The sequence below is a fragment of the Papio anubis genome, chromosome 16, assembly GCF_008728515.1.
Source record: "Papio anubis isolate 15944 chromosome 16, Panubis1.0, whole genome shotgun sequence".
NCBI classification, from domain to species: domain Eukaryota; kingdom Metazoa; phylum Chordata; class Mammalia; order Primates; family Cercopithecidae; genus Papio; species Papio anubis.
Window position 1 is genome coordinate 29,730,733 of NC_044991.1, and position 23,227 is coordinate 29,753,959.

The 23,227-nt window shown below is 50.2% G+C and overlaps 1 protein-coding gene and 1 pseudogene across 2 annotated transcripts; one reads left to right on the forward strand and one right to left on the reverse strand.

Annotated features, from left to right (window-relative positions):
- The window catches only part of LOC101015015, a 32,834-nt pseudogene extending 28,933 nt beyond the window's left edge, over positions 1-3,901 (reverse strand).
- Positions 3,902-5,899: 1,998 nt separating this feature from the next.
- ZNF74 (zinc finger protein 74) lies at positions 5,900-21,030 on the forward strand. 2 transcript variants are annotated; one of them, XM_009216830.3, is made up of 5 exons: positions 5,900-6,442; positions 7,114-7,199; positions 12,731-12,857; positions 13,373-13,471; positions 17,964-21,030. In XM_009216830.3, exons 1-5 carry the CDS (start codon positions 6,409-6,411, stop codon positions 19,553-19,555), a joined length of 1,938 nt encoding a protein of 645 aa, XP_009215094.2. In that variant the 5' UTR covers positions 5,900-6,408; the 3' UTR covers positions 19,556-21,030. The 2 variants fall into 2 exon arrangements, with proteins under 2 accessions (XP_009215094.2, XP_003905294.2); XM_003905245.4 differs by having other exon boundaries at positions 13,376-13,471.
- Positions 21,031-23,227: the final 2,197 nt, after the last annotated feature.

Below are 23,227 nucleotides of genomic sequence, written 5' to 3' on the forward strand. Positions count from 1 at the left end.
CACGAGCCTTCTGCATGCTTGACCTCCCTCTGCAAGCTCGGTCCTCATTGCATGTACTTTCTCAAGACCTTTCTAAGAGGCTGAAGCAGACAGACCCTCTGCAAGTCACACATGATCTTTGTGGGAAAGTCAGAGCCCTGCTTAGTAAAGTCAGCACAGGAAGGGCATCTGAAAGATTCCAGATCTGGGGTTAGCAGTCTGTGCCCCCAGCTGGGAGATCAGGCCCGGTGTTGGTCCTGCCATCCACGTGCTGTGCGGGAGGACAATCCCCTGATCCCTGCCCCGGGCCCAGGCCTAAATAAACATCCGATGAATGAATGAAGTGTTGCCTCAGCACCAATGCTCCAAGTCCCACGATGCTAAGTGCTTTTCTCCTCTGAGTCTTAACAATGAACAATTTCAATAGTGCCACACAGGACACTAGAGTAAGACTCCTTCAAAGTTACAACACAGTGCTCTGCTGAGGCCTTAACTTTAGTTCTGTTTTGCAACTGGATTTGGGAGCACATCAAAGCTGCTTCTCAAGCCACCCTCATTAGCAGTGGTTATTTGGGGGAGCTGCTGCTGGAGTCCTCGCTGCTCATGCCCAGAGCCCTCCCAGAGTGCTATGCAAGTGGCTGCCGTGTAGTTGGGGGTGAGCGTGCTGTTTAGACACAGATAGGAGTCCAGGGTATGACTGATGGAGGCCCCAGCCCACATGACCAGCAAGTTCAGGGGCCCAGCCAGATTCCATCCTGGGGAAGCAAATGAATTCTCTAAGGAAGTGATCTGTGTCTGCAAGAACTGCTCTCAAACCAACAAACAGGCTTCTCTTGGCAACTGACTCGTGACAAAAGGGCAGGGGTTAGTTACAACCATTCAACAGGAACCTGGGACCATGACAAATTCCAAGCGAGGACAGAAAACCCTGCACTTGGGCAGTTCCTGGAGCCAGCCTACTGCTTCCAAGCAAGGCAGCAAGGACACTCCTGAGCTGGTTTGCAGGAAACACAGGAAGTAGCTGAACACACCAAGTGTTCTCTGGGGCCTGATCTCACTGTGCAGCAACTACGCACAGAGAGGAGAGACCCACACATGCTTTTTTCTGCAGAAACAGCTGAAGGGACAGGCGCCCTCAGTGCATAAGCCCAAGCCCCTCCACACTCACTTGGTGACCACAGCAATCTTGACTCCGAAGACCCGTCTGTTTTTGGGACAGCATCTTCTTCAAGCTGAACTCCCTGCTGGTGAACTTGGCTGAGAACTTTACTTCAATCTATAGTGGGGAGAAGGGGCACAGTCCTCTAATGCTCCTGGTCCTCATAACCCAAGGTCCTAAGGGCCCCTGGGAGCCTCATCAAATATTTCTATGCAAAAGGCATGCAGAGGTCTCAGCGTGAGGTGAGACCACCCCTCAGAGAAGCCTCTAGTCTACTTCAGAAAGAGCAAGGATTTTGAAGGCCCACCTCAGCCTCCCAAAGTGCTGGGATTACAGGTGTGAGCCCCAGTGCCCAGCCTTTCTTGGAGTCTTATACAATTAGGAGACATCCAAGGATTTGAAATAAATTTGTATGCAAAATCTGAGGCTTACCCCGATTTGACTGTCTCTGTTCCTGGATTTTGCCTCTCAACTTAGAAAAACTCTGGAGGCCCCAAACTCTAACCTCTGTATTATCAGCCTGTTAAGACTACTGTTTTCTTCCTGACATCTATTTCTCTGTGCAAGTTTTGAATTGTTATTGGCAAGAGAGTTTGTCTGATACAAACTAATTGGTGATTACTGGAACAGGTTTTTGTTTGTTTGTTTGTTTGTTTGTTTGTTTGTTTGTTTGAGACAGGGTCTTGCTCTGTTCCCCAGGCTGGAATGCAGTGGCACAATCATGGTGCACCGCAGCCTCAACTCCCAGGTTCAAGCCATCCTCCCACCTCAGTCTCCTCAGTAGCTGAGATTACAGGCACACAACACCACGCCTGGCTAATTTTGTATTTTTAGTAGAGACGGGGTTTCTCCATGTTGCCCAGGCTGATCTCAAGCTTCTGCGCTCAGGCAATCCATCTGCCTCAGTCTCCCAAAGTGTTGGGATTACAGGCGTAAGCCACCATGCCAGGGCTGGAACAGTTATTTAAAATATTTTTTTCAGGCAGGATGCTGTGGCTCATGCCTGTAATCCCAGTACTTTGGGAAGCCAAGGTGGACAGATCCCTTGAACTCATCAGGAGTTTGACGCCAGCCTGGCTAACATGGGGAAATCCCGTCTCTACAAAAAATAACAAAAGTAGCTGGGCATGGTGGCACGCCCCTGTGGTCCCAGCTACTCTGAAGGCTGGGGTGGGAAGATCGCTTGAGCCAAAGAGGCCAAGGTTGCAGTGAGCCAAGATCACACCACTGTACTCCAGCCTGGGCCACAGAGCCAAACACTATCTCTAAGTAAGTAAGTAAGTAAGTAAATAAATAAATAAATAAATAAATAAATAAAACATTTTTTCAGTTGTGACACCAAGTATTTAATGTAGTAAGACATTGCTGTGTTTTGGTCTTTAACATCTTCCACTTTAGGATGGGCACAGTGGCTTGCGCCTGTAATCCCAGCACTTTGGGAGGCCAAGGCAGGCAGATCACATGAGCTCAGGAGTTTGAGACCAGCCTGGCCAACATGGTGAAACCCCATCTCTACTAAAAATACAAAAGCAAACAAACAAACAAAACTATCTGGGCATGGTGGCATATACCTGTAGTCCCAGCTACTCGGGAGGCCAAGGCAGGAGAATCGTTTGAACCCAGGAGGCAGAGGTTGCAGTGAGCCAAGATCGCACCACTGCACTCCAGCCTGGGTGACAGAGTGAGACTCCATCTCAAAAAAAAAACCCCACACGCTGGGCGCGGTGGCTCACACCTGTAATTCCAGCACTTTAGGAGGCCAAGGCGGGCGGGTGACGAGGTCAGGAGTTCAAGACCAGCCTGGCCAACATGGGGAAACCCCATCTTTACTAAAAATAGAAAAATTAGCTGGGTGTGGTGGCGTGTGCCTGTAATCCCAGCTACTCAGGAGGTTGAGGCAGGAGAACTGCTTGAACTGGGACCTGGGAGGCAGATGTTGCAGTGAGCCGAGATCATGCCATTGCACTCCAGCCTGAGAAACAAGAGTGAAAATTTGTCTCAAAAACAAACAAACAAACAAACCCCACACAAAGATAAAATCTTCCACTTTAAAAATGCTTTTTGCTTTTAAAATGGCATATATAGGCTGGGCATGGTGGCTCATGCCTGTAATCCCAGCACTTTGGGAGGCCAAGGTGGGCAGATCACCTGAGGTCAGGAGTTTGAGACCAGCCTGGCCAACATAGTGAAACCCCATCTCTACCAAAAACACAAAAATTAGCCAGGTGTGGTGACAGGTGCCTGCAGTCCCAGCTACTAGGGAGGATGAGGCAGGAGAATCGCTTGGACCTAGGAGACGGAGGTTGCAGTGAGCCGAGATGGCACCACTGCACTCCAGCCTGGGCAACAGAGTGAGACTCCATCTCAGGAAAAAAAAAGAAAAAAAAAAGGCATATATATCCATATTTCACTGGGCCTTCACAAAGCCCTGCTGGTCAACCCTCGAGAATTGAGGAATCAGAGAACTTAGGAATCGACCTGGAACTGCTTATGTAAGTGAGAATCTTAAGCTAAACGGCCTAGCGGTAAATGCCTTCCCCAGCCTCAGAAGTCTATAGTCAGCAGAAAGCAATAACAGCATCCTCCCTTCCACTCTTCCCTTCAGGCTGGACACATCCCTGTCCCTATAGCCTTTGTACTTGGGCACAGACGCAGGAGACAGAGCACTCAATTTAGAATCCCTGGGCTCACACTGGCTTTCCTACAGACACAGGGGGTCCATGAGGCCCACAGTGACATACACATGTACACAAGGATGCACATGCTGACGCTGATGAGCCCTGGAAGTCAACACAGAAGAACACATGCAGGCACACACACAGCCACAACTCGACCTGCGGGGTCTACAACCCCACAAATGAAGAGAGGTGCATACCATCTCACACAAACTACAACTCTGAGAGAAACACACACACACAGGTCTACAGATTCACCTGAACAAGACGCCATCCACAGTCACCGGCACAAGGCATCTATGCACTATCACACAGAACACAGGCAAGCAGACATAGATGATACTCCCAACCATCCAGTCTATAGCGATGAACTGCAGAGCTACATGCACAGATACACCAGTCATACATTCAGTTCTGTGTAGACACAGTGAGGCACACATGTACACATGCGCACTTACACAGAAAGATGCAGACCCAGTTGGGCGTGGTGGCTCAGGCCTGTAATCCCAGCACTTTGGGAGGCCAAGGCGGGTGGATCACGAGGTCAGGAGATCGAGACCATCCTGGCTAACACGGTGAAACCCCGTCTCTACTAAAAATACAAAAATTAGCAGGCCGTGGTGGCGGGCACCTGTAGTCCCAGCTACTCGGGAGGCTGAGGCAGGAGAATGGTGTGGCGGAGCTTGCAGTGAGCCGAGATCACGCCAATGCACTCCAGCCTGGGCGACACAGCAAGACACTGTCTCAAAAAAAAAAAAAGAAAGAAAGAAAGAAACGTGAGGCAAGAGCAAACACCTACATCTGTAAGATACACAGAGAAACAAACACATACACAAACTTATACACGTAGAAAAAGACTCATACACTGTATAATCAACAGTTCAACACCCCACCAAGGCTCTTGTCCTGGGTTGCTATTAAAATTGGGTGCTGAATACAAAAATTAACTGGGCGTGGTGGTACATGTCTGTGGTCCCAGCTACTCGGGAGGCTGAGGTCGGAGAATAGCTTGAGCTGGATAGGTTGAGGCTACGGTGAGCTGTGATTGTGCAACTGCACTCCAGCCTGGGCCACAGAGTGAGACCCAGTCTCAAAACAAAATCAAACACGGGCGCTGCACTGGGCAAGGGAGGTCTGGGCACAGCTGTGCTGATGTGGGCAGTGGACACAGATGTCAAGCGAGAGCCTGTGGCCAAGCCTAAGCTGCGGTTAAGGTGGGAGGCTGAAGGGTTTGGAATGTGCACCACCCCGCCCCACGCCAGACCACCTCTCAGTAGGAACGTGGCACTGCACTTCGGTGCTGGACTCCTACTTCTGGCTGTGTGACTTGGGACACGTTACCCCACGCACCTGTACCACAACGTCCTCATCTTCCAAATGGAATAATAATGGTTAGCAAACCTCCTTGGGTTGCTGTGAGCATTCTGCCAGAAAAATGTACTCCAAGCTCTTGAAGTAGGCCTGGCATGTGGTTGGTGCTCAGTACATATTCAGTGTTCCTGACGCCGACATCATCACTGTGTTCATGGCACAGCCCTGTGCCGCCACGACTGGGCCGCCACCCAGACCTTCCTTTCCCACCCCAAGGGTGAACTGTGGACAGAGCTCTCCCAACTCTGGGGACCTCCGCCCGTGGGCTTCAGATATGTGGCTTGAGAAAGGGGAGTGGGGGCAGGGCCCCTGGAAAACCCCTCGAGGCCAGGCCCACCACTCCCAATATCCCTAAGACCAGGGGCTTGAGTCTTTCCTGCAGACGGATGTGGGCAGGAACCCACTCGACTCCACTTGGGGACGTGGCCGAACTAACAGGACAAATCCCAGTTCCTGGGCACCGCCCTCCCAATATCCTCGCAATTAGACACCCATTCAGCGGCACTGCACTGATCTGCACATCTAGATTCACGGCTACATTCGCCCGCAAGAGCGTGGCGGTTGCCCGAGCTCCCGGCTGTTGGCCCAGGAACTACATTTCCTACAAGGGTATGCTACATACTCGTTGGCGTCCGGACTCAAGCACCGGCCCGGACTCCCTCTAGGAAATGGAGTCTGACGCCTGCGCGGCGCAAAGGCTCCCGGGAGGTGTAGTTTGCGCCCGTTCTGCGCAGGCGCACTTTCCAGCGGCGGCCGCCTGCTGCTCTTTGTGGCAGTCGCCGTCCTTTTGTGGGAGTTCGGTTTGTCCACTTGCCGGTCCCTCAGACCGTCAGCGGTCTCTGTCCGCCTCGGGACCTATCTGCTGGTCGCTCGGCGTCCGATGGCTCCGGGCCGCGGAACCTTAGGCCTGGCCCTGGTCTCCGAGCGCGGGTTCGCCCGGAGGAGCGTGTGGCGGGGGTGTGCCGGGGCGTGCGTGCGCCGGGCATGGGGCTGAGCCCGGTGTGGGGAGTGGGTATCTGCGGAGCCGGCCTGAGCCCCGCCTCAGCCGGGCGCGGGGAGGGGGCTCCGTGCGTGTGATCGTGCAGCTGTGAGCGCGTGGCCGCCCCGCGAGGCTCCGCTGCAGGCCCCTGAGCCCCAGGAGCAGGAATCGCTCCTCTGGGCCTGCCCTGGGTCCTGGAAGGTACAGAGCTGCCCACTCCTCCCGGGGAGGCTGCCGTGGAGGCCATGGAGATCCCTGCCCCGGAGCCCGAGAAGACAGGTACAGCTTCGCTCTTGTAGTCAGCGTGTCTGTGGATTTGCACTTGAGGATATTGACACTCAGAGAGATCAGGCCAGTTTCCCAGAAGCATCCAGCATCTTTTTTTTTTTTTTTTTTAATGGAGTCTCACCCTGTCACCTAGGCTGGAGTGCAGTGGCTTGATCTACGCTCACTGCAACCTCTGCCTCCCGAGTTCAAGCGATTCTCCCGCCTCAGCCTCCCAAGTAGCTGGGATTGCAGGCGCGCGCCACCACGGCCGGCTAATTTTTGTATTTTTAGTAGAGACGGGGTTTCGCCATGTTGCCCAGGCTGGTCTTGAGCTCAAGCGATCAGCCCGACTCGGTCTCCCAAAGTGCTGGGGTTACAGGAGTGAGCCACCGCGCCTGGCCTCCTGCTTCTTTCTTCCCCGTGCCCAACCATTTGTTCCCACTCAGACGTGCTTGATTGGGGGATAGCAGCTCTTTTCTTCATGAATTGGAGTGTCTGAGACACAGGCAGAATTATCCCTCGATGCTATATCAGTTGGTGCTAGCTGTTGGGGCTTGTTCCCCACCTGGCCTTGCTGGCAGGTTTGGCCTCCTCTCTGATTCTCACTTGTGCCACGACAGGTGGGCTTTAAGCTCAGCTGTGAGCCTGGTAGCCGTGGCCTTGACTCATTTCTCCTTCCCCAGCTCTTTCCTCTCAGGATCCTGCTGTTTCCCTGAAAGAGAATCCCGAGGATATATCGGGTTGGGGTCTTCCCGAAGCCAGGTCCAAGGTGAGTGGCTGAGTGTTCTTCCTTCTTTATGAAGAGGGTTGGCACATTTCCTCCCCAGCCCTGGATCATCAGCCTTCCACAGACCTTCACCTGGGTACCTGCTGGCCAGTCCTGAGGAAGCTCTGGGCAGTGGAAACAGCTCCAGTTGAAGAGTCCACATGTTGCCCGAGGTGTGCCTGGAGATGTACTCTATGGAGTGTCTCCTCCAACCCGATTCAGTGGGTCAGTTCCTGAGGATCTCTCTGCCCAGCGCTGTCCTGGGAGCTCTGAGGAGTGGTTTTAGTGGAACCTGAGAAAGTAGGTGATGGCTCACATGGGGTCGCTTTGTCTCTCCACATGCTGGCCAGGGATTGGTGCAGGATGTTTGCACGGTTGATTTACTGGGATGGAATCGGACAGGGGCACGTGCAGCAGCTGAGGAAGACCCGGATTGCAGCACTGGGTTAACAGTGGTGGTAGGGGAGGCATCCCTGTGTGCTTTCCTCTGTGCCTGGCCCCTGGCGTGGGGCCTTCATGGAGAGTCCTGGAGATTTATAGAATCTGATGGATCAGCAAGGAATTGGCCCTGGGCACTTCTGCAGCCACGTGGGACCCAGATCCCTCCTTTTACAGACTGTGGACTCTGTTCCTCATTTTGTTTCTCTACGGCAACCGCCCTACCCCATGGTAGTATTTAGAAGGGTGCAGTTGACAAAGAGCACAGTAGAGTGAAAGATCTGGAGGGATGAGGGGTCTATGGGTTTTTTTGTTTTGTTGGTTGGTTTTTAGCATTTTGTGATTTTGTCAGTCTGCCACTCAAAAGAGGTGACAGCTGATTATTGACAGCTAGAAACAGCTGTAAAACGTGTATTGTGAGATGTGCCTCACTTCTGTAGTGTGTCACGATGCTTTATAGTTCTCAAGAAACTTGACAGTCAAATGCAATGCATGTTCCTTGATTAGGGTATAGATCCAAAAAAATTGAAAAAGGGCAGTTTGGGACAATTGAGGAAATTTGAAAATGGGCTGTATCTTGGGTCATATTATATCAATAGTAAATTTATTGCGTGTGATAATAGTACTGTGACTATGTAAGAGAATATCCACAGGAGATACAAGTTGAAGACTGTAGAGTCAGACGTCATGATGTCTGCAACTTACGTTCAAATGGTTCAGCAAAAAAAAAAATGTGTGTGTGCATGTATGTATGTCTGTATGTGTCTGTGCAGCTCCCTCTAGGTGGTAGGGCCCTTGTGCATGTGTTATTCCTATTTGTAAAATATTTGCTTGTTAGATCCTTGAATAACCAGTTGACTGTCCTGAGTACACATCGCCTTTGGCATTTTCTCTTGACAGTCTCATTCACACTCACAGTTCAAGTTGTTCTGTCTCCTGGGACATCTTGTGTGGTCTGTTCTGACTTCTCTGCTAGTGTCATTACCACATCAGCATCTGATTCCAACACATACTCTCTGGGCTTTTTATTCCCTTTCCTGCAGAATGAAGACAGATTAGACACGGGCTTCTCCCAGTGGACCAGAAATACCCACCAAAAAGGCCTGTGCGGGCCTCAGACCCTACCCTACTTTTGCTGGTTGATGCTCCCCACACTGAAGCCATGTAGCCTCTGACAGCCTCACTGGCCAGCACCATATTCTGATACCTTTGGGGCTATTTTTTGTTTTTCTTTCTTTCTTTCTTTTTTTCTTTGAGACAGAGTCTCGCTCTGTCGCCCAGGCTGGGGTGCAGTGGCATGATCATAGCTCACTGCAGCCTTCAACTCCTGGGCTCAAGCAAATCACCCACCTCAGCCTCCTGAGTAGTTGGGACCAAGGTGTGCACCCCCACACCCAGCTTGGAGCTTTGTTTCAGCCCATTTTCTCCTTCCCTCGACTATCATCGTCCTTCATGCCTGCATGCCTCAGTTAGGGGTGTGTTCTCAGCATTTGTCCTCATCTCTACCTCCTCATCTGAAATCCAGTGTTTTGCGGGGTAAGGTTTTATTTAGGTGTAATTTATATACAGCACAACTGTGCAATTTTAAGTATACAATTTGATGAGGTTGAGCAAACATATACAGTTGTGTAACCAGCACCACAATCATGATATGGGACATTTCCATGACCCAAAAATGTCCTCATGCCCCTGTGCATTCAGTCCTCTCCGCTCTCCCCTTGGTAACCACTATAGTTTTGCTATAGATTTTCCTCTTTAAGGATTTCATATGGAATTTATACTATGTGGTCTTTTGTCTCTGCTTTACTTCGCTTAGCATATGCTTTTGAGTTTATCCATGTTGTTGTGTGAATCGGTAGTTTGTTCCTTTTCATTGGTGAGTAATATTCCATTTGTATTAGTCTGCTAGGGCTGCCATACAAAGTATGGCAGGAGGGCTTAAACAACAGAAATTAATTTTATTACAATTCAGGAGGCAAGAAGTCTGAGATCAAGGACAGGCATGATGGCTCACGCCCGTAATCCCAGCACTTTGGGAGGCTGAGGCGGGCAGACTACGAGGTCCGGAGATCAAGACCATCCTACCTAACATGGTGAAACCCCGTCTCTACTAAAAATACAAAAAAATTAGCCGGGCATGGTGGCAGGCGCCTGTAGTTCCAGCTACATGGGCTGCTGAGGCAGGAGAATGGCATGAACCCAGGAGGTAGAACTTGCAGTGAGCCTAGATCATGCCACTGCACTCCAGCCAGGGTGATAGAGTGAGACTCTGTCTCAAAGAAGAAAAAAAAAAAGAAGTCTGAGATCAAGGTGTCAGCAGGGTTGGTTTCTTCTGAGGCCTCTTTTCTTGGCTTGTAGATGGCCACCTTTTCCCTATATCTTCACATGGTCTTACCTCCTCTATGTCTGTGTCCAAATTTCCTCTTCTTATGAGGACACCAGTTATATTGGATTAGGGCCCACTGTATTGAATTCATTTCAACTTAATTACTTCTTCAAAGAACCTCTCTCCAGGCCAGATGCAGTGGCTCATGACTGTAATCCCAGCATTTTGGGAGGCTAAGTTGGGTGGATCACTTGAGGTCAGGAATTCAAGACCAGCCTGGTCAACATGGTGAAACCCTGTCTCTACTAGAAATACAAAAATTTAGCTGGGTGTAGTGGTGTGTGCCTATAGTCCTAGCTACTCAGGAGGCTGAGGCAGGAGAATCTCTTGAACCCAGGAGGCAGAGGTTGCAGTGAGCTGATACTGCACCACTGCACTCCAGCCTGGGTGACAGAGTGAGACTATGTCTCAAAAAAAAAAAAAAACCTCTCTCGGAGTTACTGAGGGTTGAGACATAGGAATTTGAGGTGAAGGATATACAATTCAGCCCATTACTCCATTGGATGGATATTCCATAGTCTGCTTATCCATTCACCAGCTGATGGATATTTAGTCGCTCATAGGCTTTTGCTATTACAAATAAACCCGCTATAAATATTTGAGTACACGTATGGCTGTGCATTTTAATTTCTCTTGCATAAATACCTAGGTGTGAAATTGCTGAGCCATGTAGTTTATCAATTTTATTGATCTTTTCAAAAACCCATTTTTTTGTTTTATTGATTTTCTCTATTTTCTGTTTTCCATTTCATAGATTTCTGATCCTTATTATCTCCTTGGTGTCTTAAGATTGAAACTTATTTTACTTACTTTAGTGTCTTAAGATTGAAACATAGATATTGGTTTGACACCTTTTTTTCCTTGTATAGCATTCAGCACTGTAAATTTCTAAGCACTGCCTCATCTATATCCTACAACTTTTGTTATGTTACATTTTTATTCAGCTGAAAATAGTTTCTAATTTCCCTAGTGATTTCTTCTTCAACCGTATGTTATTTCAGAATGTGTTGTTTCATTTCCTAATATTTAGGGCATTTTCCAGATAACTTTCTATTATGGATTTCTGATTTAATTCTATTGTCGTCAGAGAATGAACTTTGTATGATTTAAAGCCTTTCAAATCTGCCAAGATTTATTTTATTTCCCAGAGTGTGGTTTATCTTGGTAAATGTTCCACATGCCCTTGAAAAATATGTATTCTGCCTTTGTTGGCTAGAGTGTTATGTAAATATCTGTTAAGTCAAGTTGAATGATGGTGTTTTCAATTGTTCTGTCAGTTTTTGCATTATGTATTTTGAAGCTCTTTTAGTAGATACATTTATATTTAGGATTGCCATGAGTTCTTAACGAATTAAGCCTTTTATCATTATGTAATATTCTCTTTATCTCTGATAGTCGTCTCTCTGAAATCTACTTTGCTATTACTATAGGCAGTTCAGCTTTTTTTTTTTAATTAGTATTTGCAGGGTTTATCTTTTTCTATCCTTTCAGTTTTAACCTATCTTTGTATGTAAAGTAGGTTTCTGTAGCTTGCTTTTTTAATTCAGTTTGACAATCTCCACCTTTTAATTGGAGTGTTTAAACTATTCGCATTTAGTGTAATTATTAATATAGTTGGATTTACATGTCTCTTTTTTCCCCCTTTTTTTTTTTTTTTTTTTTTTTGACAGAGTTTCGCTCTTGTCACCCAGGCTGGAGTGCAGTGGCGCAATCTTGGCTCACTGCAACCTCCACCTCCTGGGTTCAAGAAATTCTCCTGACCTCAGGTGATCTGCCACCTTGGCCTCCCAACGTGCTGGGATTACACGCATACGCCACCCCACCCAGCCTTGCTATTAGTTTTCTATGTCTTATGTCTTTTTTGTTTCTCTTTTCCTCCCTTAATGACTTCTTTTGAGGTAAACACATACTGTTCTAATGTACTCTTAATTCCTCTGATTTCGTTAATGTTTTTCACCTTTTAGTTATTTGATTGGATGCTGGACATTGTGAATTTTACTTTGTTGAGTAGGTTTTTGGAATTTCTTAAGTGTTTCTGGGATTTGTTCTGGGATGCAGTGAAATTCCTTGGCATCTATTTGATCCTTTCAAGGATCAAAGCAAGTCTGGAGTTGGGTGGTGGCCAGGATGCCCAGGCCCAGGGGGAGCAGGCGGGAAGGATTGGAAGGCAGTCAGGTGAGGACTGCAGGTAGCCTCTCTTGATCCCTTGGGGCACAGAACTTGCTGATATATATACAAGGTTTCCTTCTTTAGAGTGTAATAACGGTATCCAGTCTGGGTTCGGATCCTTTTGCATTAGTGAGCTTTGAATAGAGTTGCTGGGGTTTTTGTACTATTAATATTCTCTCAAATTTTTAAGTTTGAAATTCTTGACCCCATGAAGCATAGCATCTCACCCAGGACTTAGAGCGTGATACAACAGCCATGTGGGTCCCACCTCAAGTTGCCAAGACCCCGCAGTGTCTATTCAGACCTGCTTTCCCAGTCTAGAAGGTGGTGTGGGAATGCATGCCAATTCCCAGCCCCTCTCCCTGCCCCTGGTCCCCAAATTCAGTCATGGTCAGTGTCTACAGCACAACCTTCTGTGCATGGGAGAAGGTCACCTGAGGTTAACCCTTTACTTGTAGGGTCGTTAATCAATCTCTGGCTCCTTTGGAACCATGGACACAGAATCAGTCCTGGGTGAGTGAGAACCTATATGTCATTTCAGGAATCGGTGAGTTTCAAGGATGTGGCTGTGGACTTCACCCAGGAGGAGTGGGGTCAGCTAGACTCCCCTCAGAGGGCCTTGTACCGGGATGTGATGTTGGAGAACTACCAGAACCTTCTTGCCCTAGGTAAGATCCCCCCAGCCCCAGGCTGGGCGTCTGCTGTCAGCCTTCTTCTGCATGGTAGATATTAAGGAGGATCCCTTCAGTGCCAGCCCTGGTGCCAGATATGTCATGGGGTGGGAAGCAAGACCTGTGCCTTGGGGCACTCATGGCCAGGGGCCTTGGCCACGCCAGAAGTCCCCAGGGGACAGCTTAGGAGCTGGTAGCATCCTTGCTTGGCATTTCCCCTGGTCCTGGGGTGGGGGCAGGGAGAGAAGAGAGGAAGGTGGGACCCTGGAGCCCAGCTGGCTCTGGAACGGTCCTCGAGTAATAAAGTAAGGACGTCAGCACACGTGGGGTCTTCAGAGTGTGCACTGGTATTTGGGTTCCAGTCTGACACCCTCACTGCTTTTGGCCCAGAGGACCTTCTGTTCCCAGAGAGAGTGTCCACTTCACAGGCATTGTCCTTGTTAGGGGCGGCTCCTGAGGTCAGCTGGGCCTGGAGAGCCGCAGCATGCCCAGCCCCACTTTCTCCCCACAAGCAGGACCTCCACTGCACAAGCCAGACGTGATCTCCCATCTGGAACGAGGCGAGGAGCCATGGAGCATGCAGAGGGAAGTCCCTGGAGGGCCCCGTCCAGGTGAGCAGAGGCACAGGTGGAAGGGTGCCGGCCCCAGCACCTCCGGCGGCACCTCCTCCTATGGCCCCTATTTTCCTCCCTCCATTTGCTCTGGTTCCATGTCACCTTCTCAGGTCCTCCACCAGACCCTCCCGCCTGTCTCCCTTCAGCACATATTGAGCACTGCCTGTGTGCTGAAACCTGTTCTGGGATACAACAGGGAGCAAACCGGGCCATTGGGACCAAATGGCCACCTGCTGATGGGGGTGGGGAGGCAGGAATAGAAATATTGAGCCAGTGGTGTTGGCTGGGCAGCCGGGGGTGTGGGATTGGGGTCAGGGGGCCACCAGGGGAGGGGCAACTGGCATTGGTCAGTGTCAGCGTCAGGGTCAGCATCAGCATCAGCATCAGCATCAGAGCCAGCATCAGCATCAGGGTCAGCATCAGCATCAGGGTCAGGGCCAGCATCAGTGTCAGAGTCAGCATCAGCATCAGGGTCAGCATCAGCATCAGGGTCAGCCAGCATCAGCGTCAGAGTCAGCATCAGCATCAGGTCAGCGTCAGTCAGGGTCAGCATCAGTGTCAGGGTCAGCATCAGCATCAGGGTCAGCATCAGCGTCAGAGTCAGCATCAGCATCAGTGTCAGGATCAGGGTCAGCATCAGTGTCAGGGTCAGCATCAGCATCAGCGTCAGAGTCAGCATCAGCATCAGCGTCAGAGTCAGCATCATCATCAGGGTCAGGGCCAGCATCAGTGTCAGAGTCAGCATCAGCATCAGGGTCAGCATCATCATCAGGGTCAGGGCCAGCATCAGTGTCAGAGTCAGCATCAGCATCAGGGTCAGCATCAGTGTCAGGGTCAGGGCCAGCATCAGTGTCAGAGTCAGCATCAGCATCAGGGTCAGCATCAGCGTCAGGGTCAGGGCCAGCATCAGCATGTCAGAGTCAGCATCAGCATCAGTGTCAGCATCAGCATCAGCATCAGGCTCAGGGCCAGCATCAGGGTCAGGGTCAGCATCAGCACTGTGGCCAGCACTGTGGGTCAGGCCAGCATTAGGGTTTGTGGTCAACATCAGCTTGTGGCTTCGGAAGTTGTGGCCAAGATAGCAGCCCTCCATGAGGGAAAGGGGACCGGGGTGGGTCTTGAGCAGAAGGTGGTCTGTTTTTCTTCTCCGACATTCTTTTCGTAGACTTCTCGACTGAGTTGGTTGATGAATAAGTAAATTAAATCATTTCAGCTTAATTTATTGGACAGTGACTGCTGAGCATGTTAGGTGTCTAGAAAGCTTAAGAAACACCTTTCTGTGGGAAAGGCAGCCAATAAGCTGGGGAGCACAGAGCACAGGGGTCCGGGAAGGCAGTCCCTTCTCCATACCCGCTCTGCTGCCACACACCACCCAGCCCCAACCTGCAGCAGCAGCTGCAGCCCCTGCTTTCTGGTCTTTATTTCTCACCCCAGCCTCTGATGCTTGCTTTGTCCTCTTTGACAAAATTACAGGTTTTAAAAAATTCATATTTTTGTTTGATTCGTATATGAATACACTGAAAATGAGGCTGAAAGGTTATTAAAATCCTGCATAATCTTTCCACCCAGAGATAACTGTTCTCTAATAACTAACCACATCACTGATTCCTCTAGGCCGTTCCTCTGTGTGCGGATAGACTTTTCTAAAGCGACACGTGGCCGGGTGCAATGGCTCACGCCTGTAATCTCAACACTCTGGGAGGCCAAGGCAGGCAAATCACCTGAGGTCAGGAGTTCGAGACGAGCCTGACCAACATAGAGAAACCCCATCTCTACTAAAATTACAAAATTAGCCGGGCATGGTAGCGCATGCCTGTCATCCCAGCTACTCGGGAGGCTGAGGCAGGAGAATTGCTTGAACCCGGGAGGTAACTCCAGATAACAAGAGTGAAACTCCATCTCAAAAAAAAAAAAATTAACCAGGCATGGTGGTAGGCGCCTGTAATCCCAGCTACTCTGGAGGCTTAGGCAGGAGAATCGTTTGAACCTGGGAGGCAGAGGTTGCAGTGAGCCATGACCGCACCATTGCACTCCAGCCTGGGAGACAGAGCTAAACCCCGTCTCAAAAAAATAAATAAATAAAGCCTTACGCACCCTTGGAAGCACAGCACGCACACCGGAGTCTGGCTACCACACTGGCCATGGCGTAGTGAGCATCCTCACGTGATGTTTACTGATTGCACATTATCCCTTAGATGTATGTGCCCTGCTGTGTTGTTGGCCCTATTGCTGCCAAAACGACTTTTTTCTGGCCTGGGCCTCTTCTCTCTGCTCTGTGCACCTTGCCTAGACTCACCTCTCACTTGGTGTGGGCGTGGTCTACACTATAGCAACACCAGCTGAGCTGCAGCCCTGTGTCACTGATCATCTCGTGGGCCTCTGCCTGCATGTCTAAAACCAGACTTGGAACTGAACCTTCCTCCTCCCGTCTCTGTTTTTGCAAAAGCTTCCACCGTCCATCCTTGGCTTGGGTGTTTGCTGAGGTCTCATCCTCTCCCCCATTTCCTCTCTTGCCACCTTCAGTCAACAGCTAGAGCCATCAGTTTTAGCTCCTCAATGGCTCTCAGATCTGCTGCTTCCTGTTCATTTTCACAGCCTTGGTACCAGTCTGAAGTTGCCATTTTTCACCTGAATTATTCAGATGGCCTCCCTAACTGGCCTCCCTAACTGCTCGCTCCCACCTCCTTACACACCACCAAAGCCACCTCCAAGACAAACCATTATACCAGGCACAGGGGCTCACACATCTAATCCCAGCGCTTTGGGAGGCCAAGGCGGGAGGATCACTTGAGCCCAGGAGCTGGAGGCTGCATTGAGCCGTGATTGTACCCCTGCACTGCAGCCTGGACAACAGAGCGAGACTCTGTCCCCGCCCCCTGCTTCCCCTGCTTCCCCTGCTCCCCGCCCCCCACCAAGATACCACATGATCAAGGGTCACCCTCTGTGCAAAAGGCCTTTCTTCCCCGACTGCCCTCTGAGTCAGGCATCTGGTCACCTCAAACCCATCCACCTTGCCAGGGTCACCTCTCAGCCTTCCTGCCTCTGCGTATCTTGTCTTCATCTTACCGTCTCACCTCTGAGCCTCTGCACATGCTGTTCGCTCTCCACCTGGCTACCTGCCATGTGTGCCATGGCCAGTTCCACTTGCCCTGCCCTTCTGGATGGGTTGAGGCCACGGGCAGCACCACCGTGCAGCTCTGCCCACTGCACTAGATGCCCCTTTTTAAGCCTGGGGAGGACAGAATTAGAAATAAAATCTCCTGCCAGCTCAGAAAACCTTGCTATAGAGAGAGAAAAGAAAGCAAGCCTTCTTATCGAATAAGTGGTTAACCAGAGGTGGTGTGCAGGATAGAAAGAAACATCCCCCTTTGACAGAGGAGACAGATCCAACCCAGCACACAGGGCAACTGTCTTCACCTAAACGAAGAGTACAGCTTTTTGGGTTTTTATTATTTATTTATTTATTTATTTTGAGATAGGGTCTCTATTGCCCAGGCTGGGGTGCAGTTGCGTGATCATAGCTCGCATCCTCAATCTCCCCAGGCTCAGGTGATCCTCCCACCCCAGCCTCCTGAGTAGCTGGGACTACAGACATGTGCCATCATTCCTGGTTAATTTTGTAATTTTTGTAGTGGGGTCTGTGTTGCCCAGGCTGGTCTTGATCTGGGCTCAAGTGACCCGCCCACTTTGACCTCCCAAAGTGCTGGGATTACAGGCAAGAACCACCGCAATCAGCCTCTTGTACCTTTTTGACAAGCAGCAAGTTACATCTTGGACTGGACTCTTGGACTAGGGTCATTTCGCTTCTGAAGAGGTTTGCATGCGTCTCGAACAGAGAAAGCGTTTGCAGTTCCCAGTGTTCTAAAGGGAAGCGCTGGGGTGTGGGAGGCCCTTTTTTCCTTTTGGCACCACAGACAATTTTTAATTCATTTATTAGTCCCAGCTCCTCAGGAGGCTGAGGCCGGAGAATGGCGTGAACCAGGGAGGCGGAGCTTGCAGTGAGCCGAGATCGCGCCACTGCACTCCAGCCTGGGCGACAGCGAGACTCTGTCTCAAAAAATACAAACACACAAAAAACTTGTATTTGCCCTGTGTATTACGATCACCTGCCATGGTATTGACACAGCAGTCGGTCAGCCGATGTGTCTGTGAATGAGTGTAATCCTGATCACCAGCTCCCCAGCTTGCCCCTTTCTCAGCCCCCTTGGTGCTTGTAGCTGCTCCTCCGGGGATTCCCTTGGCCTCTCCACCTTTCCCAGTCTTTACTCTCTGGTAGCTCCTTGCGTTTTCTTCCTCTCCCTTCTTCCCGCTCTTGCTTGCACATCTCATCCTGGGCTCTCCCTTCTCTCTGCCTGCGCCTTCCAGCCTTGGCCCTGGTGTCCTCTCCTCTCTTTTCTGGGCTTATCTGCATCTCCAGGTCAGTTCTCAAATCTGAATTCTAGGCCAGGTTTCCGCTTGCTCACAGAAAATCACTTTCAATATCTTACAGAATGGCAGCTGAAGGCGGTGCCCTCTCAACAGCAGGGTATTTGCAAAGAAGAACCCGCCCAGGAGCCCATCACGGAGCGGCCCCTGGGCGGGGCGCAGGCGTGGGGGCGCCAGGCCAGTGCTCTGCGGAGGAGTCAGGCTGCGCCCTGGGCGCCTGCACATGCTATCGTCTGGGACGTCCCTGTAGAGAAATTCCCCCTTAGGTGTCCCCTCTTCGCCCAGCAACGCGTTCCCGAGGGGGGACGCTTGCTGGACACACGCAAGAACGTCCAGGCTACTGAGGGCAGAACCAAGGCTCCTGCTAGACTGTGTGCGGGAGAAAACGCCCCTACGCTGAGTGAGCCGCACAAGTTCCCCCAGGCGCGCCGGCAGCGCGGGGCGGGCGCCGGGGAGGGCGAGTTCGTGTGCGGCGAATGCGGGAAGGCGTTCCGCCAGAGCTCCTCCCTCACGCTGCACCGGCGCTGGCACAGCCGGGAGAAGGCTTACAAGTGCGATGAGTGCGGCAAGGCCTTCACCTGGAGCACCAACCTCCTGGAGCACCGGCGCATCCACACGGGCGAGAAGCCCTTCTTCTGCGGCGAGTGCGGGAAGGCCTTCAGCTGCCACTCGTCCCTCAACGTGCATCAGCGCATCCACACGGGCGAGCGGCCCTACAAGTGCAGCGCCTGCGAGAAGGCCTTCAGCTGCAGCTCGCTGCTCAGCATGCACCTGCGGGTGCACACCGGCGAGAAGCCCTACCGGTGCGGCGAGTGCGGCAAGGCCTTCAACCAGCGTACGCACCTCACACGCCACCACCGCATACACACGGGCGAGAAGCCCTACCAGTGCGGCTCCTGCGGCAAGGCCTTCACCTGCCACTCGTCCCTCACCGTGCACGAGAAGATCCACAGTGGGGACAAGCCTTTCAAGTGCAGCGACTGCGAGAAGGCCTTCAACAGCCGCTCGCGCCTCACCCTCCACCAGAGGACGCACACGGGCGAGAAGCCCTTCAAGTGCGCCGACTGCGGAAAGGGCTTCAGCTGCCACGCGTACCTGCTCGTGCACAGGCGCATCCACAGCGGCGAGAAGCCCTTCAAGTGCAACGAGTGCGGCAAAGCCTTCAGCTCCCACGCCTACCTCATCGTGCACCGGCGCATCCACACAGGCGAGAAGCCCTTCGACTGCAGCCAGTGTTGGAAAGCCTTCAGCTGCCACTCGTCCCTCATCGTGCACCAGCGCATCCACACTGGTGAGAAGCCCTACAAGTGCGGCGAGTGTGGCAGAGCCTTCAGTCAGAACCACTGTCTCATTAAACATCAGAAAATCCACTCCGGGGAGAAGTCGTTTAAGTGTGAGCAGTGTGGGGAGATGTTCAACTGGAGCTCGCACCTCACTGAGCACCAGAGGCTGCACAGCCAGGGGAAGCCCTTGGCCATCCAGTTCAACAAACACTTGCTCAGCACATACTACGTGCCTGGCAGCCTGCTGGGTGCAGGGGATGCTGGGCTGAGGGACGTGGACCCCATCGACGCGCTGGATGTGGCAAAGCTCTTGTGCGTCGTTCCGCCCCGAGCTGGCAGAAATTTCTCCCTGGGAAGCAAACCTCGAAACTAACATGATGTGCTTTGGTGTCAGTAGCCGCCTTCTGAGCTACTCAAGGAGGAAAGCACCTGATCCTCCCTGGCTCCTAGATCCAGACCACCTTCCTCCAGGTGTGGGAGCCTTGCCTTATCACCCCAATCAGGTCTGCATGCCAGGGTGCCTCTTTTAGTTAAAGTCAGTCACCTCCCCAGAAGGGCCACACTCCAGGAGGAAAGTTGAGAGCCATTTGAGGTAGTCCCGTCACCTGTTTTCCTTGATGGACCTGGAAGTTGTTGACAAGGGGAAAGATCTTTTCTTGCCAATAAAAAGAAGGGATATTGTTGGGTGCCATGGCTCACACCTGTAATCTCAACACTTTGGGAGGCCAAGGCAAGGGGATCGCTTGAGCCCAGGAGTCTAGGACCAGCCTGGACAACATGGTGAGACCTCATCTCTACAAAAAAAATGCAAAAATTAGCCAGATGTGGTGGCGTGTCCCTGTGGTCCCAGCTACTCAGGAGGCTGAGGTGGGAGGATTATTTGAGCCTGGGAGGTCAAGGCTGCAGTGAGTCATGATTCACAGCACTGCACTGCAGCCTGGGTGGCAAAGCAAGACCCTGTGTGAAATAAAAAGGAGGTATATCAACTGTTGTATCCTCGGACGGACTCCTGACATGGCTTCCATCAGGAGTTTCCTCCATAAACTATTATTTTCAGAATAATAATAAAACAAGAATTATGAATAGCATTACTTTCCAGTGAGCATTATTATATTGCTAGAGAGGAGAATAATCTTGGGCGGTGGGCATTTGGAAAAAGTGAATTTCCTGGACTTACCTCATGTAAATAGCTCTACTGCAGAGCTGTGTGTTAGTGACAGTGCAGTCAGGGGTGTTCCCACAGCTGTCACAGCATGGCCCAGCAGCGTTGTAGCCAGATCCTAACATGCCAACATCACCTCTTGCCATTTAGCCCCTGGTGAGAAATTGGGAACTCCCAGGCAGTGCCCAGTGCATCCAGGGAAGATGGGCACAACATCAAGATAGATGTGTCTGGAGGCTCCCCTTCACTGATTGGGGCTGGGCAAGGCCACCCTGGGCTGGTGAGGCTGCCCTGCAGGGCTTCTCACTATGTAGCACCAGTCACCAACCCAGGTCACAGAAGAAGCCCCTCCCAGCATCCACTGGAGGCAGGGAGCTGAAGCCCAGGGAGACGGGCTCCATGGTGGTCCCACATGGAGGTGTTGTACAAACCCTGGAAAAGGTGGCTCTCCCTGTCCCGACACTCTTCAGAGATAGGAAGACAGAGTTAATCTTGAATGAATGTTATTTCTACTCAGTCCTAAGCAAGAATAAGCTGCCCTCTTGGTGATAATACTTTACGTTTGTATGGAGTGCTATCATTTATGAAATTCTTTCAGTATGCTTTTTAAATTATGCTGGCAAAATAACCACAGTTCAGAAAATGTGGACTTATGAAAAATAAAATCCCCATAATTCTTAATAAAACTGCATTTTGCACTTTGATACATTACCCTCTGCTTTGCTCATATAGAACTTTGCATTATTTTAAACATAGCATATCTATAGTTTTTATCTTGTTTCCCCATTTAGCTTTGTAGCAAATTTTTTTTTTCCAAGCATCTAAACTCTCCTTGTTATACTTCTAAACAGAGGCACAGTGTTCTCTCTGGTCTCTTAGATACTCTTTTGTTGGATGTTGAAGTTATTTCCATGGTGCAGTGGTGTGATCACAGCTCACTGAAACCCCAACCTCCCTGGCTCAGGTGATCCTCCCACCTCAGCCTCCTGAATGGTTGGGACTTTGGGACTGCAGGTGTGCACCACCACGCCCAGCTAAATTTTGGGGGGAACAGAGGGATCTCACTGTGTTGCTCAGGCTGGTATTGAACTCCTGGTCTCAAGTGATCCTCCCACCTCAACCTCTCAAAGTGTTGGGGTTACAGGCATGAGCCACTGCACCCAGCCTATTGATCTTTCTTTTTGAAAAATATTTGAATATGCCCTTTGTCCCTCTTTATATTGGAGTCTTGGTGTTTTTCTTTTATGTATGTAAAAACTTTTCCCTGATTATGAATTTTATATGTATATTGGAAAAAATTTTTTAAAATCACAAAATCATAATAAAAATGACCCTCAGGTTCCAGCTCAGTGGCCCATGCCTGTACTTTGAGAGGCCAACGCAAGATCGCTTGAGCCCAGGAGTTCAAGACCAGCCTGGGCAACATAGGGAGATCCCATCTCTACAAAAAATACAAAAAAAATTAGCTGGGCATGGTGGTGCGTGCCTATAGTCGCAGCTACTCTGGAGGCTATGGTGGGAGGATCGCTTGAAGCCAGGAGGTCAAGGCTGTAGTGAGTCATAATGGCACCACTGCACTCCAGCCTGGGTGATAGAGCAAAACCCTGTCTCAAAACAAAGACCTTCAGAATCAGTTCATGGATCATTACCTGGAGATAAGTACTATTAACATTTAGATACATTGTCTTCCGGTTGTTTTCTATGCATGTATACATATCGTTTTTCATTTAAAAGAAAATTAGGCTGGGTGCGGTGGCTCATGCCTGTAATCCCAGCACTTTGGGAAGCTGAGGTGGGCGGATCACCTGAGGTCAGGAGTTCGAGAACAGCCTGGCCAACATGGTGAAACCCTGTCTCTACTAAAAATACAAAATTAGCCGGGCGTGGTGGCAGGCACCTGTAATCCCAGCTACTTGGGAGCCTCAGGCAGGAGAATCGCTTGAACGCGGGAGGTGGAGGTTGCAGTGAGCCCAGATTGTGCCACTGCACTCCAGCCTGGGTGACAAAAAAGAGCAAAACTCCATCTCAGAAAGAAAAAAAAAAAAAGGAAAATTAGATTCATATTCTACGTATTATTTTTATCCTTTTCCATTTAACATTTTATGATAAGTATTTTCCATGTTATGAAATATTTTCAGGCATAATTGGCCACATCATTTTCTATGTTACAGTTGCATCTTAATTTATCTATTCCCTTACTATTAAACATCAAGATGTTGCCTATAAATAATTATTTAACATAGGCCTCTGTGCCCATCTTTGATCATTTCCTCTGAGTACGTTCTGAGAAATGCGGTTACCTGGTGAAGGTTATGAACACAAGCTCATCGCTGTTCCTGGGTGGAATCTGACCTGGTGGGCCTGCTGTGAGCTGTTCCCAGCGGCTCTGACATGCCACTGTCACCACTCCCTGGCCAGCATGGGGTCGTTCCTGCCTTGATTTTTATATTTGCCATTTTGAGGCTTTAAGACTATTATTTGTCCCTGCTTGTTGGCTGTTTGTTTTTCTCTTCATATGTGTGGGCTGTTCCTGTCTTTTGTCCACTGTTCTCTTTGGTTTATTTCACACCCACACACATACACACACACACAGACACATAAACACACACATACACACATAAATAGACACATAAGCACAGACACACACACACACACACACACATATATATCCCCTTGGCATCTACATTTTCTGTCTTTGTTATAACATTTTTAAGCACAGAGGTTTTCTTTTTCTTTTCTTTTTTTTTTTTTTTTCTTTTTATGAGATGGAGTCTTGCTCAGTTGCCCAGGCTGGAGTGCAGTGGTGCAATCTCGGCTCACTTCAGGCTCTGCCTCTTGGATTCACGCCATTCTCCTGCCTCAGCCTCCCAAGTAGCTGGGACT

Bases quoted from the DNA above. Each gene is read 5' to 3' on its own strand.
- ZNF74 (XM_009216830.3), top strand. From the start codon at position 6,409: ATGGAGATCCCTGCCCCGGAGCCCGAGAAGACAG. The intron at 12,858-13,372 runs GTAAGATCCCCC...TCTCCCCACAAG, and splicing joins CCAGAACCTTCTTGCCCTAG to CAGGACCTCCACTGCACAAG. The intron at 13,472-17,963 runs GTGAGCAGAGGC...AATATCTTACAG, and splicing joins CCCTGGAGGGCCCCGTCCAG to AATGGCAGCTGAAGGCGGTG.